The sequence below is a fragment of the Salvia splendens genome, chromosome 12, assembly GCF_004379255.2.
Source record: "Salvia splendens isolate huo1 chromosome 12, SspV2, whole genome shotgun sequence".
Lineage (NCBI taxonomy): Eukaryota > Viridiplantae > Streptophyta > Magnoliopsida > Lamiales > Lamiaceae > Salvia > Salvia splendens.
In genome coordinates, this window is record NC_056043.1 from 5,788,055 (window position 1) to 5,807,174 (window position 19,120).

Consider the following 19,120-nt stretch of genomic DNA (forward strand, 5'->3'; position numbering starts at 1 on the left):
AAAAAAGTAGGACCACAGCAATCATAGCAGCAAAATTAATTCTTCTTCCCCATTATTCAATTTCCCCACATTATGATTCACAACACAACTGGAATCAGTGGAATCAGCAGCGGTGAATCCACATATATATGAAGGGAGTAAATAGTAGTAGTATCATTGTTTACACATAAAAACTAACCAAATAAACAAGATATGCCAGTATGCCTTGATAAGAATAGAGGAGTGGCCAGCTCTTTCTTTGCCTTTGCCTCTCTCCATTGAACATGGCTAGAATGGTAATTATATCTTCAATGAATTGAAGCCCTACAAACAACCAAAACCAGTAGATGCTAGTGCAAAGGGAGACCGGAAACGAGTTAGCTTACCTTCATGAGTCGTGCAACCGTGATGCGATGCACTGTACAAGTAAATGACTGAACACTCCATAGTCCTAACAAGATCAGCATTTCATACATACTCCTCAATGATTCCATCATAGGAAACTATCACTAACCATCAATCAACAATGTGATTCGAAATAGAGCTGCGAAAGGAAAGCACATTTCTCCACTGGGAGAACTACTAGCAGAAACGACCTGCTCGTAGCAGCAAATTTGAATACGCAAGGAGTTGATAGTTATGTCTCCATCTGCAGCTCAACAGAGCCAGAGAGAAAACATGGAAAGTAGCCACTTCCTAGTTTCCATGGCAGAAATTGATTAACCAATATATATAAATCAATTCAATCGAACAGGAGCAAGGCTAACAAAGGGATGGCGCAATATCCCATTAGGAACATTGGAGCTCCCATTTGGACTTGGGATCGGCTAAGAAATGAATGATCAACATGATACAAGTCATATTAATCAAAACATCTGATCCATGAACCATGAACATTGGTTCTGACAATATTTCAAGAGTTCCTTGGTCATTCATTAACAACTAAAGAAAAAACCAGATTTGGTCATCATGCCAAAAATCTCGGTAATAAAAATGGCAGAAATGCCTTCCATGTATCAGAATTCTATTCAGACACATGCATAGAGACCACCTAAAGTTGTTGAACCTACATATCACTGAGGATAGTACACTGGAGGGTATTGAGATGGTACATCATATCCACCATAACCTACGGCCCTGTTATAATAACCAGGTTGTGCATGTGTTTCTGGAGTATAGGCATTGGATGTTGATGGATTTAGGTTCCCCAAGTAGCCTAAAGGGGTTCCTGGCAATCCACACAAATCTGCAGATGCGCCCACATATGGGGAAGCGACCACCAGAGATCCTGGCATGCCATACGCTCCAGAAGATGAACCAAGGTATGAAGCAGCAGGATCTGGCAACAAGCCGCCTACCCTCATCATAGAAGATGGGTGTGGTGGGCGAAAACCTGGATTGCCATTAAATTTCCTTTTAAATGGTGATGGAGCAGCTGCTGGTTTTATTCGCTTGTTCCCATTCCCATTATGTTTCTGTTGCTTTGGTGGCACTGGCAGCTGAAGCTTTGGGAAAGGGGCTGCAGCAGGTCTTTTTCTGTCAGCCTTCTCCTTCTCCAACCTCTTGATCCGCATCAACATTTCATCTTTTGGGTACTGTGATTCCAATCCATGCTCCTCGACGCACTTAATCACTGACTTCAATGCACTAATTTCTTTCATTGCCGCATCATTCTACAGAGGAACATGATGAAGTAAGTATTCCCCATATACTGCAGCCCAAATCTATTACAGTCAGCAATAACAATCTCTAGCAAATAAGATATTTAATGAGCTAATATCCCTTCTAACAACATTGACTAACTAGTGGAATTTGTTTAACTAAAGCACTTCAGCAATGATTCTTGTAGAATCATAAACATCAGAAGTCGCTAATGAATGTGACAGGGAGTTTTAGTTTCATAGAAATTAACAAACTAGTGAAAATTATTGACTAATTCATTATTTTAGGTCTGATCTTTAATAGAACCGGAAGTCAAAAAGCTAATGAAGCTATTTGACATATATTCTTAATAGGTTCAAGAAACATACAGAATGGCTTCCAATTCAAAAGCTGGATAAAACCTCTGACTGAAAAAAGCTACTACTAAGTATCACCAGGTTGACTTTCAGATTTTTCTCTTAACTAATGTGCATTTATTGTGCATCACAAGCCGTCTAATGTTTCCAATGATATAGCACATATATGACAAATCTCCTTCAGAGTTCAGATTACCATAAATACTAAAGCTTTATGATTGCAACCCAATCAACTTTGAAACGCAACAACAATAAGAGGGGCACCCTCTCAATACCAGGTAAATGAAGAAAAAATTAACAGTATTACCAATGACTGACGAGAACTCTTCCCATTCCTACGCACTTTCTGGGCAAATTTATTTGAATTCATCACGTATGCTTGCAGTAAGGGCACTGGGGGGTATTCATCAGTTAGCTCAAACTCAAAAACGAATTTGAGTGCTATAAGTTGTTTGCCCTTACTGACAAGCTTCCGTACAACATCTGTTGGAAACCATAATTTTGTCACTCACACTAAAATTCGAACTAGATGTGTATGAAATATAAGAGCACAGAAAATCAACTGGCTTAGTTTCAAAATATATAAAAAATGCAGAATGAGGCTATTCTGAATGCATAGGCATCATTACCAGCTCAAGCCTCAACTTTTAAGCGATGAAGGCTCTGTTTGTGAGCATAAAGCTAAAGATCACATCTTTTATATTTCTTGTGTCCAATACCATGGTCCATGAGAAGATGACTTCATCATCATATCCTAGATTGATTCAAATTTGAATAGTCTGGTAGGATCAAGTAATCATGGGGATATTTCAAATCCGAATCAGGCTGTAATTTGAGTATTTATGTAGAGATCTCTAGAAATCTATCTTAGTCATAACCGAGTAGGCCACAAATTTTCTCTACCTCAAGCTTTCAATACCTAAAAAGAATCTTCACTTGACTCCAAATTCAGTCACAAGCTTATGATACCGATGTCTGATTCCTTAAACTTAATAAACAGTCCAATTAATGGCCCTAAGTCCTAACTAGTTAAAGTTCCCCAATTAGCATGCTTTCGACAATCAGTTTGTCGTGATGTTAGATGAGGTCACCGAACGGAGCATTTGACATTGGTATGTGACGGTCATAACTAAAAATTTCTTTTACCTCAGCATATTATATTCAATAACCAAGTTCTCAAGATGTTACAATGCATCCAAGAAGCCAAGATTGATATAGTGTACACTAAGCTAACTATGCAAAAAAACACATTAATAACCACACATGCTAATACACACTTACCAGAAATTTTACTCTCGAGGCGAAGAACTCGACACAAGTCTACAGTTTGTCGATACCTAGCGCTCATAACGACATAATCAACTAGCTCATCGGCATCAAACTCACGATCAATCAACAGATTATAAGAAGCCAAGAGCTGCAAATAACCCAACCTCTCCAAACCCCAGTCCTCCTTCCCTTCTTCATCCCCTTCACTATTCAATGCCGCCATCTTCACCTTCCACTCCGCCGCGACGGCTGCAGCCCGCTCCCTAACCTCCGCTCCCATCTCCAATCCAGCCCTCATCAACTCCTCCAACAACACCACGCAAGCCGTCCTCAGCCTAGACCCCGACTGCACCTTGTCGTCCCAAAATCCCACAAGCGTGTCCAAAACCATCGATCCCGCGTCCGGCGCGTGCTTGAACGCGTCGACCAACTCAACCCTAATCGCGGCCCTTTGTTTGGGACGTTCGATTACGTATTTACGCAAACCGAACGCGTCCATTTTCTCGCACAGAGACTTCAGCTCGGGCCGCGCCGGAAACAGCTCCGACGATGACGGGTTTTTCTTCTTTTCGGGTTCGAATTTAGCGGATTCCAGCGCTTGGAGGGCGGCCAATTTGTCGAGGATCTCGGATTGTTGGGCGGAGAAATAGGAATCGAGATCAGTCCATGCGAAATTGAAGGAGGAGAGGGAAGAGGAATGCGATTCCAATTCATCGAATGCTTTTTTTAAACTCTGCTTCTTCTCGTCGACGAGGCTGAGCGCCTCTTGGATCGATTTTACAGTCGTCAACGCCATGGTGTTTAGAATAGCGGATTGTCGATTTGATAATCAGCGGGCACGCAGAATTCTGAATAGCATTTATTGATGACGGATTAAAGAGGGACGAACAGAGAAATTAAATGAACGAGGACGACGATGCAACCTACAAAAGGTGTGTTCGTTTGAGAGAAAAATTAGTACTGCTCGATGTTTTTTAGAAGCGGACCACCGACGAGCGAATCGGGGTGGCTACTGGTTCACGATTCGGTCGAACCATCGGTCGAACAGTTTTATTAAAATAAATTAATGAATAATTAGAAAACATTTTAATTATATTAACATTTTAATGAAATATTTGAATTGATAATAAGACCATCCACAACGGGTCTCGTCGGCGTCTCGCGTCTCGTCTCGCCCGGCGAGACGCGTTGCAGCCTCCATCTCGTCCCGTCTCGTCGCGCGTCTCGTCGCGCGTCTCGCCTCGGCGAGCCACGAGACGAGCTGTCTCGCCACGCGCCTAGGCGACGTGGCGCAGCCCGGCGTCGTGCGTGACGCCCACTCGCCGGCCCGCGGGTGGGCGTCGTCACGTGCTGACGCAATAAATATTTTTTTTAAAAAAATTCGATTTTAAATAAAAAAATTTTTTTTGTAACGGTATTATTACCGTTTTTTTGTTTTTTTTTATATTTTTTTGTTTTTTATTAAATTTTTTACTCTATAAATACTCCTAAACCCATCCTCATTTACACACAACTTGGCCTTCCGACTCCCCATCAACCTCGACCGCCTCCGGAGGATGATTAGCCCTTCCGATTAGTTTTTTTTTATTTTGTGTGTTTTTTTATTTTGTGTTTTTTTTTTTAATTTTTTTTTTGTGTGTTTTTTTTATTTTGTGTGTTTTTTTTTGGTTTTAATTTTAATAAAGTGTGTTTGTTTAAATTGAATTGGGTTTTAAAAAAAATTATAAATTAAATTGAATGAATAGTAATTAAGAGACGGTATAGAGACGGTTAAGAGACGGAGCGTTGCAGGTTCCGTCTCTTAGTTAAGAGATGGAGGAAAAAAGGACAGTGGGGCCCTCAAATAGTGCTCAAATAGTAGTTAAGAGACGGTTTAAGAGACGGTATAGAGACAGCGTTGTGGATGGCCTAAGGAGTACTCTGTTACTTAGAATTAGCATTGGCGCATAATTCTCGGCAAAATTTTCCGCGGAATTTTCAAAAACACCTCCTGCCACATCATACTGACATCACACTGCACAGTGGCGGAATTCCCACAATAAAAAAATTACAAATTCACAAATTAAACAATTTCCGGAAGTAAGAAATTTACGGAATTAAATAGTCGACACAAATAGGGAAAAATATTATATTAATAAAAAAGAAAAAAAAGTACATTTCACCAAATTAAAAAATACATTTCAATAATGCTCACCCCCACATCAACGACGACCCCTCCGCTGCCATACTTCTTCAATAATATCGTTCTGAAGTCGAACATGAGCTTGTTTTTGGCGCATGTCGGCGAATGCACGAACTCGATCGACATCGTCGTGGGGTATCCCCATGCGGACATTGCTAGTGGCCACGCCGTGGCTTGGACCCGCAGCATCCGCATCATCGTTGGTCCAATCAGTCAGTGCTGGACCTTCATCTTCGGCAATCATGTTGTGCATGATAATACATGCGTACATGATGTCGGCGATGCTGTCAACATACCACAGCCGTGCGGGACCCTTCACTGCCGCCCATCGAGCCTGTAGCACCCCGAATGCCCGCTCCACATCCCTGCGCGTTGCCTTCTGGCGACCCGTAAAATATATCTTCTTTTCATCTGTTGGGCACCTGATCGTCTTCACAAAGACGGGCCACATAGGGTATATCTCATCCGCCAAATAATAGCCCATGTAGTGCTGGTTGCCGTTGGCGATGAAGTTGACGGTCGAGCCAACGCCCATGCACTGGTCGTTGAAAAGGAGCGACGACTGGGGGACGTTGATGTCGTTGTTCGACCCGGCTACTCCAAAATAGGCATGTCAAATCCACAGCCGATAGTCAGCTACCGCTTCAAGGATCATCGTGGGGTTCTTGGCCTTGAAACCAGTAGTGTACATCCATTTCCAAGCAGCGGGGCAATTCTTCCATTCCTAGTGCATACAATTTATGCTGCCTAACATCCCCGGAAACCCGTGCTGATTCCCGTGCATATCCAGCAGAGCCTGACAATCTTCGGGGGTAGGCTTACGAAGATACCTATCCCCGAATATCTCTCTAACGCCGTGACAAAAATACTTCAGGGAGTCGCGCGCAGTCGTCTCGCCGATGTGGAGGTACTCGTCGCTAGAGGTGAGCAAAAAAACCGGAAACCGAATATCCGAACCGAACCAAACCGAAATTTTGAAATTCGGTTCGGTTTTTCGGTTCGGTTCGGTTTTAAAAATAAAAAAAATTCGGTTTTTCGGTTCGGTTCGGTTCGGTTCGGGAGAAAAAAAAACCGAAAAACTGAAAAACCGAATTATATATATATTCTATTAATTTAATATATTATACTCCCTCCGTCCCGCACTACTCGCACTTATTTCCTTTTTGGGCGTCCCAAGTTACTTGCACTCTTTCCATTTTTAGTAAAAAATTGCACCTACAGCCGTCATTTTTTACTTTCCTATACACTCATTCCTCAATCTCCGTGCCGAAAAGGAAAGGGTCGAGTAGCCCGGGACGGAGGGAGTATTATATATAATATATATATTCTTTTAATATATTCTACAATATAATATATATTATATGTATTATTAATTTTATATTATATATAAATATTCTATTAGTATATATAAAATAAAATAAAATACACATATATAAATATATATTTATATTATATTTATTTTTTTCAAGTTTTTCGGGTTTTTTCGGGTTTTTCGGTTTTGTTCGGGTTTTTCGGTTTTTTAAGTTCGGTTTTCGGTTTTTTGGTTTCGGTTTTTCGGTTTTTTGGGTTCGGTTCGGTTTGGATTTTGAACTAAATTCGGTTTTTCGGTTTTGGCAAAAAACCGAACTGAAACCCGAATGTACACCCCTACTCGTCGCACATGTCGGTCGAACCTCCGTATGCCAACTGCCTAATTGCGACAGTGCACTTCTGAATCGCCGTGTGGCCGGGTTTACCAGTTGCATCCTCCCGCACCCTAAAATACCCGTATCGATCCTCCAAAGCGCCCACGATACGCATAAAGAGCGGCTGATGCATCCTAAACCGTCGCCTGAATAGGTTCTCCCCAAACCGTGGCTCCGGCGCAAAGTAATCCTCGTACAACCGCCTGTGGGCAGCGAGGTGATCTCGGGGCACTATAGTGCGACGATGGATGGGTCGAGGCACCGCTGGCGTCGAGGCCGCTTGTTCCTCCCTCTCCGCGGACTCCCGCACACGTGCGTGTATCATCTGCATCATGTGTTCATAACGCCCACCACTACCACTACCACTACCACTATCGCTACTGGCCATTACGGATATAAAAAAAGAAATTTAGAGAGAGAGAAACTTGTTAATACAAGTGGTGCGAATGGAATGAAGTTCAATCGGAAGTATATATAGGAACCGAAAAAAAAACATTTAATGCATTAAACGGGAATTCCGCGGACGTCAACGCAATGGCGGACGTCCGCACGGATTTCCCCGCGGAATTCCGCGGAATGCCGCGGAACTGTGAATTCCTTCGCGGAATTCCGTATCCGTGGAAGGGACGCACAATGGCAGACGTCCACCACGGAATTCTCGCACGCCAGTGGGAATTCCGCTTGGACGTCTGCCATTGTTGATGCTCTTACTCTGCAGACCCTTTTCTTTTTCGTAATTCATACTCTGAGTTAGTTTCTCTCCTCCCCATGCCATCACCGATTCACCGCGGCTATTGATGCTAGTCGGAGACCATAGAATCAGCCACAACTCCCTGATGTTGCTTGTCTCCCTCAGTCACTCATCCATCTTTTCCCCCAATTCTATTTCAAAATCACAAATCCCTAAATTTCTCCATCCATTTTACTTGAGCAATACCTCAAAAGATGACGCCAGCCACTGTCTCCGCCTTTGTACGACTGATCTAGAAGGGAGGGGTGCTAGTCGAAGCATGTGTTGGGTGGCGGTGGAGAAGATCGACGTTGTTTTCAGAGAGAACAAATAGAGTGAGAAATGAAAATAGATTAAAAATATATTGAAGTGGTCAGACCGGTTCCCGATTTCCGGTTGAACCGTCCGGTTATTCCGGTTCAAAATGATCGAACTGTCAACTGGTTTTATAGGGTGAATCGGACCGGACAGGTCTCCGGTTCACGGCCGAACTGGTCAAACTGACCGGTTTGATCCGATTTTTAAAACACTGGTATTACTGCTACTAATATTTATTTATAAAATATTTGTTTTAATAATAAATTCAATAGTAGTATAAAAAATCTCTAACCGCCTGTGATTTTTTCTCCTCCAATTCATCACACATTCACACTGCATTAAGCCATTAATACTAGTTCAAAATTTTGTTAAAAATTAAAGCCAATGAATATAAAATTAAATCTTCAACCCTTCAAATCTGACTCAAATTGACAAGGTTTCACACAGTTTTGTCAGCAAAAGAATTTCGACGGCGGGGAATTTCTCAATCTATTTCAACTGCATGCTCAAATGAGTGGTCAATCGGCCTCTTGTGATCCACACCAACGTCGTCGATGGCGTGGAAGCATTTCCTTTGAGTGTCAACAAGCGAATTGCTTCATTGATGGTATCAATAGTAGACGAAAGTAGTGGCACGTTTCTTCTTCGACATATCCAAAGACCCGCTTATTAAAGAGAATTAATGAACATTAATGGTCAAAGTTTTCTACAATTGAATGACAGAATAACAACATGAAACGTGCATGGATACTCGAGAATTACGACCATCTTCATAAGCATTGGAGTCGTATGTGAAAAGTGATATCTTCAAGTCCAGTGGCTATATCATGAATTTAATTTGAGAATGTACGATGTAACAATGTCGTTGACATGATCATCGAAAAGAGTTATGTCAAATTATTCAACGCTACCTGAAGTTCACCGATACTACCGAATTAGTAAATTAATTAGGACTTAAAAGAATGAATTTCTCAGACCCATGTCAATGTCAACTAACTGAGTGATAGTCGTTCCATGGACTATTAAAAGTCGAAGGCTTTGATGATGACAAGTAGTGCACCCTCGGGGGAGGAGAAATCATTAACTTGTTCACAAACAAATAAATTGAAAGATGCTTGAAACCTAATGCTAAGGCCATCCACAATAGAAATAGCCCAGCAATAGCCCAGCCATAGCTTAGCCACAAACTCCTCCTGCCACATCATCAACACTAAAAATCCTCCTGTCACATCATAAATAGCCTAGTCATAGCCTAGCCACATCATAAATAGCTCAGCCACATCAATAGCCACATCACTCAAAATTATATAAAATAAATAATTAACAATCACACAAAATACGCAATTTAATTTATGATACATATACGAGAAAATTCAATAATATTATTAAAATTTAAAAAGTACATTAATTAAAAAAATTACATAATTAACAAAAAAAACTACTGCAGTGCAGTCCTCCGCGCCCATAACTCTTCAATTAAATCCTTTTGGAGTCGAATATGAGCCTCCGTTTGGCGCATGTCGGCATGTGCTTGGAGGCGGCCGTCTTCATCGTGAGGTACCCCACTCCGTACGTTGGGGGCGGCCACGCCGTGGCTTGGACCGGCTTCATTATCATCCTTGGCCCAATCAGTCAGTTGTCCACCTTCATCTTCGACAATCATGTTGTGCATGAAAATGACGGGCAAGTCGCGTATATATAGTGTTTCGGAAATAAAAAAAATTAAAAATTCGCGCTAGGTGGTGCGCTAGGCGATCCGGACGCTGCAATAGAGCCTAGCGGATCGCCTAGCGCCACGGAACCGCCGAGCGCTAGGCGGTTTTTTTTCGCGAAAATCGCTGGGCTGCAATAGACCGCCTAGCGCCGGCCCTCGGCTAGGCAGTGCGCTAGGCGCTATTGTGGATGCTTTAAGGGAAAACAGTAGACCACTCCCATCCATAACCCTATGTGATAGCCTGATAGGTATATGTGAACAAAATTTTGAAGATTAAAAATAAATGTAAATTAAAAATGCTACATTAACTCTTTTTGTTAGAAATTATTTATTTATAAAAAATATATGATGTGGAAAATATTTTATCAGATTGGTTGGGGTTATAATAGCTATGTATATAAGTAAGAAATGAATATTTTATAAAAAAGTTGATTAGGGTTTGATTGAGTAAAGGTTATGGTTAACCTTAGTCGAACAATTTGGACGCATAGTCGATTGGATAGTTTTTCTATTTTTAGTCATGCACTTAAATATTAAGATCTAATCGTATTTTCTGCTATTTCAGCATTGTAGCTTTCAGAATTTTTATAAATAAATATTGTAATTTAAATATATACTACATGAGATTTGATATTAATATAAAATGATCAATTAAAGATTAATTGTCAGATCATGAGGTTTAACTGAATCTTGATCGCAGGGTTTTGTAACTTTTGTTTATAATAAAGTTTGAGATATTTATGCGAAGTTTGAATTTTTTTTTATAATTAGAATATGAAATTTCTAATATCCTTTCATGAATAAGATGGCTCCCCAAAAATGAATTGTTACAGTATAATAGTGGATGAATAAGTGGCACTCGTCTAAATTGGAGAATGATACTCCCCCCATCCCCGTCTATAAAAAAATAGTCTTGGTCATTTTCAATATCCACATAAAATAGTATCATTTCTAAAAATGAGAGTCTCTTATTTTACCCACCTTCACTTATTCTCATCTGTCTCTTACTTCACTTATCCACATCTATATTACTTTATTAGGTTTTTTCTCATTCTCTTTTATTTTACCAATTTTTTCATTAAAACATGTACTGTTCACAAATGAGACTATTTTTTGTGGACGGATGGAATGATGGACATTAGTGTTTGTTTTGGATACAAAATGTCACAGGTTCAAATCCTGTCATCCCTACCTATTACTAACCCTTTGAGCACTAATGAGGAATCAACCAAGATCACTTCAAATTGCGTTGCACCGTCGTTCATTTTTTATAAAATTATAGCATATATGCATATAAAATAAAGATGGATTCTTAAAAAAAAATATGTGATCAAGTAAATAGTTTTATGAACGAATAAATCGTATCGACTTGGAAAATGGAAAGATTTGTACAAGTTATACGTTTCGTCACCACTTTGTGGAAAATCATTATAAATTATGATCTATTTTTGAGAAAGAGATGGAGGTATATTTGATTTGTAATTCCAATACTAGTTTGTTGGGCTATAAGTTTGAATTCAAACTTATCCAAATGACGCACGAAATTTTATACGGCATTATTAATGTTGTGAAACTTTAAATAATATAGATATAGCTTTAATTCCAACGACTATACCAAAACGAGACGATTAATTAACTAATTAATTTTTGGGATGGTTAGAGTTGGAGACAACTTAAGTTTTAGTATGACCCTAAGTTTTAAATCTGATAACATCACGGATAAAAATTACTAATAGGCAAAACACATCCTTAAGTCCTTATACTTTAATTATTTATTTCAATAGATCATTGTACAATTTTTCCATTTTAATAAGTCCTTGTACTTTTATATTCGATATATTTCAATCCTTATTTAACGGAACCGTTAACTTTTCCGTTATAAAATAACACATCATATATTAATTATTTAAATATATTCCACCTAACATCATAATTGGAAAATGTAACATAACATAAATATTAAAAAAAAGATAAAAACAAAAACAAAAATAAAACCTCAAAAATTCCAAAACTTTAAAAAAATTTCACGGATTTATATTATTTGAACCAAATAGTAAATTAATTAATATTCAAACTTTAATTAAATAACCTAAGCATATATCACTCTTCTTTAATGAGTTCCGACTCTTATAATCAATCAACAAATTTCTTCGTCTTTGTGCCCATTTTAGGTTTTATTTTTAACTTTTTTTGTTTTTGTCTTCTTTTTTATATTTATGTTATGCTGATATTTTCCAATTAGGATATTAGGTGGAATATATTTAAATAATTAATATATGATGTGTTATTTTATAACGGAAAAGTTAACGACTTCGTTAAATAAGGATTGAAAAATATCGAATATAAAAGTACAAGGACTTACTACAACAGAAAATTTGTACAATAATCTATTGAAATAAACAATCAAAGTACAAGGACTTAAAGATGTGTTTTGCCTTACTAATATGACATTTTAATATTTTATTTTATTAAAATACGTAAATTTTAATAGGTATAAAATAGAAGCATGAAAATACTAATGGATTTCTGTGATTCTACATATCCATCTTAGATGCTATACGCTTGTAATATAAAAATATCAATTGTATTTAGTTTAATACAATATTTAGCAATGAATTACTTTTTATTAAATACATAATTGAATGGATCATACACACATGTATTATAATATATCAACCTTTTACCTCACGCTCCCTACCAAACAAACCTAATTATTTTATTAGCTGTTCTTTTACCCTTCCCTTATTATAAGAAACATTGTTAGAGGTATAAATTTATATGAGCAGTGATTTAGAGACATAATGTCTCCATGCTATAATACCCCATGTCACTTTACCATAAGCCAAATTATACTATTGACTAATATACCCTTATTTTAAACTAATGCACTAATTTTATTCACCATTTTAGGATGGTAAGATGTAAAGTTTTCAAACTAATGCACCAATCTTGTCAAATTAATTCACTATTATTCTAAAGATGTGAACTTTTCAAATCAATGCACTAATTTTGCAATATATAAAAACATTTGACATCTAATAGTCATATAGGAGTACTTAATTTCTAAATACTATCATCCAACGAAATAAAAATATTCATTCGCATTCAATTATTTTATTATTAAATAATCAATAAGGTTCTAGAATGTAAAATATATATACGTATGTATATATATTTAATTTTTAATTGTTATCATCCAACGAAATAGTAATAGTTAGCATCAAATTATTTATTAGTATTAAAAAATTATTAAAATTATAAGTCATAAAAATGGCTACGTGTATATATATACTTAATTTCTAAGTGTTATCATCCAACGAAACAGTAATAGTACTCACATCAAATTATGTTATTAGTAGTATGAAATAATTATTAAAATTTAAAGTTTTAAAAATGAGTACATGCATATAGATACTCAATTTCTTAGTGTTATCGTCCAACTAAATAGTAGTAATAGTCATTTGCATCAAATTATTTTATTAGTATTAAATAATTGTTAAAATTCTAAGTCATAAAAATGACTACATGCATATACATACTTATTTTCTTAGTGTTATCGTCCAACGAAATAGTAATAGTCATTCTCATCAAATTATTTTATTAGTAATATTAAATAATTGTTAAAATTCTAAGTCATAAAAATGACTACATGCATATACATACTTAATTTCTTAGTGTTATCGTCCAACGAAATAGTAATCGTCATTCTCATCAAATTATTTTATTAGTAATATTAAATATTTTAAAATTCTAAGTCATTAAAATGACTACATGCATATACATACTTAATTTCTTAGTGTTATCGTCCAACGAAATAGTAATAGTCATTCACATCAAATTATTTTATTAGTATTAAATAATTATTAAAATTCTAAGTCATAAAAATAATTACATGTGTATATGCACTTAATTTCTAATTGTTATCATCCATCGAAATAGTAATAGTCATTCTCATCAAATTATTTTATTAGTATTAAATAATTATTAAAATTCCGAATCGTAAAAATGATTACATGCATATACATACTTAATTTCTTAGTGTTGTCGTCAACGAAATAATAATAGTCATTCACATACAACTATTTTTTTCCTATAAATAATGTGTAAAATTCTAAATTGTAAAATAGTACTAGTATAAACATGTTATATACTTAATTTCTACTTGTTATCATCTAGTGAAATGATAATAGTCATTTGCATCAAATGGTTTTATTAGTAATTATTAAAATTTGAAGTCATAAAACGACTACATGTGTATATATACTAAATTTCTTAGTGTTATTACCCAGCGAAATAGGAATTTTCATTCGCATCCAAGTATTTTGTTATTAAATAATCGTTAAAGTTCTAAATTGTAAAAGATTAGTATAACGAAATAGTAATAGTCATTCTCATCAAATTATTTTATTAGTATTAAATTATTATTTAAATTCTGAATCATAAAAATGACTACATGCATATATATACTTAGTTTCTTAGTGTTATCGTCCAACGAAATAGTAATAGTCATTCACGTCCAATTATTTTTTTTTGTTATTAATAATGTTTAAAATTCTAAATTTTAAAATACTAGTAGTAAATAGATGTATGTATAGATACTTATTTTTTTACTTGTTATGATCTCATGAAAGAAAGGGTTGTGTATGAAAAATGAAAATTTGTAATTGTGAAATATGACTATTAAATTTCTATAGCTAAATTATTTTAGCTATAGAAATTATTACTTAATTAAATTATTTTGACACCATCTAACAATTTAATTCTAGTATACAAATTTAAATTGTTGTTCCCTAACATTTTGTCCATTAATAAATTAAAACATGTAAAAATTTCAAATCTTAATTTTGATGCTCTAAGAACTCAAGCAATTAAATTGATTTATTAATTTTATACATATAAATTATAGATTCAATAATGTTTTGTAATGATAAAATTAAAATTGAGTGTTAAATCTATTTAGTACCTATAAGTTTAGAATTTAAAAAATATAATTTTATAATGTATTATTTAAATAAAGTTTAAATTCATTATATAAAATTATGTTTTAAAAACATCGTGACTTAGCATCATTGGAGTATTTAATACACTTCATACAGTTTGAATATAATTTGCTTAAATCAAGCCATCCATATAAATACACACAACTTTCCTAAGCAAGTAATTCTTAAATAAAAAAAAATGTTTTTATATGCACAAGGGTAGTATGGTATATGTACAAAATATTTATTTAAATAAAAATATAAAACAATCTAAAATAACCACTTTAACCTCATTATGTCTTAGACATTTGTCTCCAAAACATTTTTCAATTTATATATCATCTAAAAATGGTTTAATTAAATAACTGTATTATTCATAGTTCTTGTTCATAACAACAAAATAAACTATAATTACTAAAAAATTTAAATTCTATTATCCAATCTTCCTTATACTACGTGAATCGTGATCAATCAAAAGGTATGTATCTATAACGGCGTAATCAATTGCATTTATACTTCAAATAAATATTTATACTGATCCTATATCCGCACTGCACAAATTTATGATTTTATCCATATTTATGAAATTCTTAGAGCATCCGCATCGGTGCTCGATGCGGAGGACGGCGTCCGTGCCGCTGGCACGACACTCCCTTGTCCGCCACTGTGCACTTGTCGCTGACACGGCTTTGCTTGATACATCAAGTACGTCCGTGCAGCTGAGCAGGCTGACGTGGCGCGACGGGATTGACCAACGACAAAGCCGTTGGCATTTTTAATTTTTTTTAAATTCAAATTTAATTTAAAAAATCTTTTTTAAATAAAAAAATATTTTCCCACTTCTCAATAAATTATATCTGTTTTCTCTCCACTTTTAATCATGTATTTTTTATTTTTTAGGATTTTAATTATGTAATTTTTTTTTAGGATTTAATTAAGTAATTTTTATATTTTAATATATTTTTAGCAAGTGAAGTATTTAAATTAAATAATGGAATGGTGAGATCCTTGAGCATGTACTTGTGGAAGAGCTTTGATGTAGATGTTGTGCTCTTGGAGAAGAGTATGTAGTAAAAAATTAATAAAAGTGGGTTTAGGCCATGCTCTTGCCTAAGAGCATAGATATTGATGCTCATGGCTATCGCAACTCTAATTAAATGAAAAAAAAAACAATTTTTTCCCATCAATGTATAGAAATTTATCACGTGTGATTTACACAGAAGAGTTAGTACTTAATTTAGGGCGTGTTTGATAGGCTGATAGTATTCGTGGCCCGCATAAAAAAGATGCAGTGTTTGACCAAGAAAATGCAAAAATTATTCCCAATGTATTACGTTTGATAGGTGGTGTTTGGGCCCATTTTTTTTTCAGCCATTTGATACGCAGACCATACTCCTATAGATTCATTCAAGGTATGACATTTTTACCCTCAATTTGAATTTTATTTACATCTCGTGTCCCTGCTGAAACCCTAAATTGGAAGATGCATTTATCAGCTCATCTAAAAACATTTGCTCTCCGGCCCACCTTTTCCCGCCTCAGCAATAACTCTGTCGCTAAAAGCCTTCTAGTTGATAACAACTCAGTTGAAGAAGAAAATCTCCAAGTAAGCAACTATTTAGTAATTAACTGCTTTTTATTTGTAGTGGATTTGATTATGTTTTCAATTACTATCTGTTTTTGACATAGATCGAAGCGTATTTCCGGCCTTATGGTCTACGCAATAGTTTAATCGTTTGGTTATGATGTTAAAGTTTTCGACATACCATGTGGACCAATAGATCTAACCGGGTTTGATTATGCTTACAACAGATTCGAATAAAGTATTGCGTAGACGATTAAACTATTGTTGGTCCAAATGGTATACGATAGAGGCATGAAGCAGCTTCGACAACAAAAAGTTTTCGAAATTAACTTTTTGCTTGTGTTTCCATATTTAAATTCATATTGGGGCCAATATTGTTGTTTTCTGGGATTATCAGCTTCGATGTGCAATTAGTTTGCTGCTTTTTAATCTCATTGTGATTTTACATATAGGCTTCAAAAAACGTTTGTCTGTGTGTTATTCTTTTCAGTAGCTTGAACCATGACCGACAACTACCACCCAATGAACTCCGTCGAGACGAACATAGGTTCGCAAGGTCAGTAAACTTAACATCGTTGGAAGTATTTTATGGTAAATACAATTGTTTTGATGTGTTCAACGGATTTGTAGTAATAAATACACATTCTCATACTCAGGCGGCAGTGGCCTAGGGCGTGGTCCAAGGCCCCGGGTTGATCGCACAAGAAGAAGTTGGACAGCTCGCGAAGAGGAAATACTTGTGTCTATTCTGAAGGATCTTGTCACACATGGCTGGAAAAGTGACAATGGGTTTCGCGGGGGATATCTGCAGCGGATTGAAGAGGCTCTGAATCGGGAGTTCCCAGGATGCGGCTTGAGGGTTGCTCCTCATATCAATTCGAAGATTAGCCAGTGGAAGAAGAGCTACTCGTCTCTGAGTGCGATACTTGCACGAAGTGGTGTGGGTTTCAACATGAACAGAGATTTCAAAATTGATTGTGACGATGACCAATGGGAGCAGATTGTTAAGGTTGGACATGTCAAACTATGTACAGTTCATGAATTACTATTGACTCTGTGTTTTGTATTGTTGGTAATTGATTTTTTACATGAGACTATAACTACACGATTGGTTGTTTTATGTTTTTTTCTGTACAGTGTGATGCCAACGCACGCGGTATGCGACACAGGTCATGGCATCTATGGGATGATTGGAAGGTGCTGTTTGGAAAAGATCGTGCTGTTGGGACCGTTGCAAAAGACACGTTCGATGCACATGACAATTATGCAGGGCGAACACCATCCTCTCAACAAGATGTCCGGCTGGGATCCCCTGTTGAATCGGGTGAATATTCAGCAGCCAACCCGAGCCCTCAACAGAGGCCCATGGCCAACCCGGATGAAAGCACCGGCCAGAGCATAGATCATTCACTACAAACTAAAAAATCTGGATCAAAAAGGAATGCCTCTAGCCCTCCTGTGGGTTTGATTGAGATGCTTGGACGGATGCAAGATGATACCAATGACCGGCTTGACAAACTGACCAATCGGATTGGGTTTGAGTTCGATCTTAGCGAAGCACGTAAGGAAGTTATCGACATACTGAGTGGTGTACCGGATCTGACGCTTGTGCAGCAAATTGATGCCTCCGAGATCATCATCGATAAGGTGGAGCGTGTTGAGTTGTTCATGCGTCTTCCGGAGACATCGCGTCTTACATACGTGATGCGTGTGCTGGAGAAGCACGGCCACTATTGAATGCAACACATCTGTGTTTTGCGCACCGTGTAGACGGGCTCTACATCTGTCTTTGGTGCTTTTATATATTAATGTCGCCAAACTCTATTATGCAGACGATTAGTTTTGATGCACTATTGTGGTTGTATATTTTGGGGCAAACTCTCGGTCTTAGTAGGTAAAGACCCCTCATTTGTTTTTTTGTAATGTGCATGATATTTGGGGCCTGTGTTATGGAAATGCATATTGATGTATAATTCCCGAGTCTTAAATTCAATTCACAAGTTGTTAAAATTAACGATAGAGGCATGTAAAGTGATAGAATCTAAAACATGGTAAATATCACAATGAAAACCATAGGAAGCATGCTCTATTTGAGTGGGATTGAGATTTGGAGATGGTTCGTCGGAATGTTGGCCGGAATTTCTTCTTTCTATTCTTCCTCCTCTCTTCATATCTTTTCCTCTCTCTTCTTCCGGCTGGAATCTGCCTCAATGAAAACCATAACAAAAATTCGGCAGTTTTCGCAGGGCTCGGACTAGTCCGCGCGGCCGTCATCAAATGGCCATAACTTCTTCATCCGAGATCCGATTGAGTCGTTCAAGGTACCCACGCAAAGCTATTTCAAAGCCGAAGAAAACGGTGGTAAGATAAAATAATTTGGACATTGTCTTGATAGGCAATGATTACATTGAATCAGACGCCATCGCTTTGGATACAACATAGGAGAAACCTTGGAGAAAAAATAACATTTTTTGGAGAAGGGTCCGAATTTTTTTCAATCCGACGCTTCTGTATTATGTTTCACTATCTACTTTTGCATTAGACAAAATCCTTTTCTATGTCAATATTTAACAAAAACGTGTGTTAATAACAAAGCATTTTATAAAGTGTAATGATACTTTTGGCTTATATATGTTATGTTTACTGCATACAATGATAGTT

At 36.5% G+C, this 19,120-nt stretch overlaps 2 protein-coding genes across 2 annotated transcripts; one reads left to right on the plus strand and one right to left on the minus strand.

Moving 5' to 3' along the window:
• Positions 1–679: 679 nt before the first annotated feature.
• LOC121757201 (truncated FRIGIDA-like protein 1) lies at positions 680–4,193 on the minus strand. The gene is made up of 3 exons (XM_042152718.1): positions 3,279–4,193; positions 2,305–2,480; positions 680–1,652 (listed from the first exon to the last, which is right to left on the minus strand). The coding sequence occupies exons 1-3, from the start codon at positions 4,060–4,062 to the stop codon at positions 1,053–1,055; spliced, it is 1,560 nt and encodes a 519-aa protein (XP_042008652.1). The 5' UTR covers positions 4,063–4,193; the 3' UTR covers positions 680–1,052.
• Positions 4,194–16,960: 12,767 nt separating this feature from the next.
• On the plus strand, positions 16,961–18,196 carry LOC121757441 (uncharacterized protein At2g29880-like). The gene is made up of 3 exons (XM_042152989.1): positions 16,961–17,015; positions 17,116–17,468; positions 17,597–18,196. Exons 1-3 carry the CDS (start codon positions 16,961–16,963, stop codon positions 18,194–18,196), a joined length of 1,008 nt encoding a protein of 335 aa, XP_042008923.1.
• Positions 18,197–19,120: the final 924 nt, after the last annotated feature.

Coding starts and splice junctions, on each gene's coding strand:
- LOC121757201 (XM_042152718.1), bottom strand. CDS start 4,062: ATGGCGTTGACGACTGTAAAATCGATCCAAGAGGCGCTCAGCCTCGTC. Junction 2,481..3,278: donor CCTCGAGAGTAAAATTTCTG/GTAAGTGTGTAT, acceptor GGTTTCCAACAG/ATGTTGTACGGAAGCTTGTC. Junction 1,653..2,304: donor AGAGTTCTCGTCAGTCATTG/GTAATACTGTTA, acceptor GTTCCTCTGTAG/AATGATGCGGCAATGAAAGA.
- LOC121757441 (XM_042152989.1), top strand. CDS start 16,961: ATGACCGACAACTACCACCCAATGAACTCCGTCGAGACGAACATAGGT. Junction 17,016..17,115: donor GACGAACATAGGTTCGCAAG/GTCAGTAAACTT, acceptor TCTCATACTCAG/GCGGCAGTGGCCTAGGGCGT. Junction 17,469..17,596: donor AATGGGAGCAGATTGTTAAG/GTTGGACATGTC, acceptor TTTTCTGTACAG/TGTGATGCCAACGCACGCGG.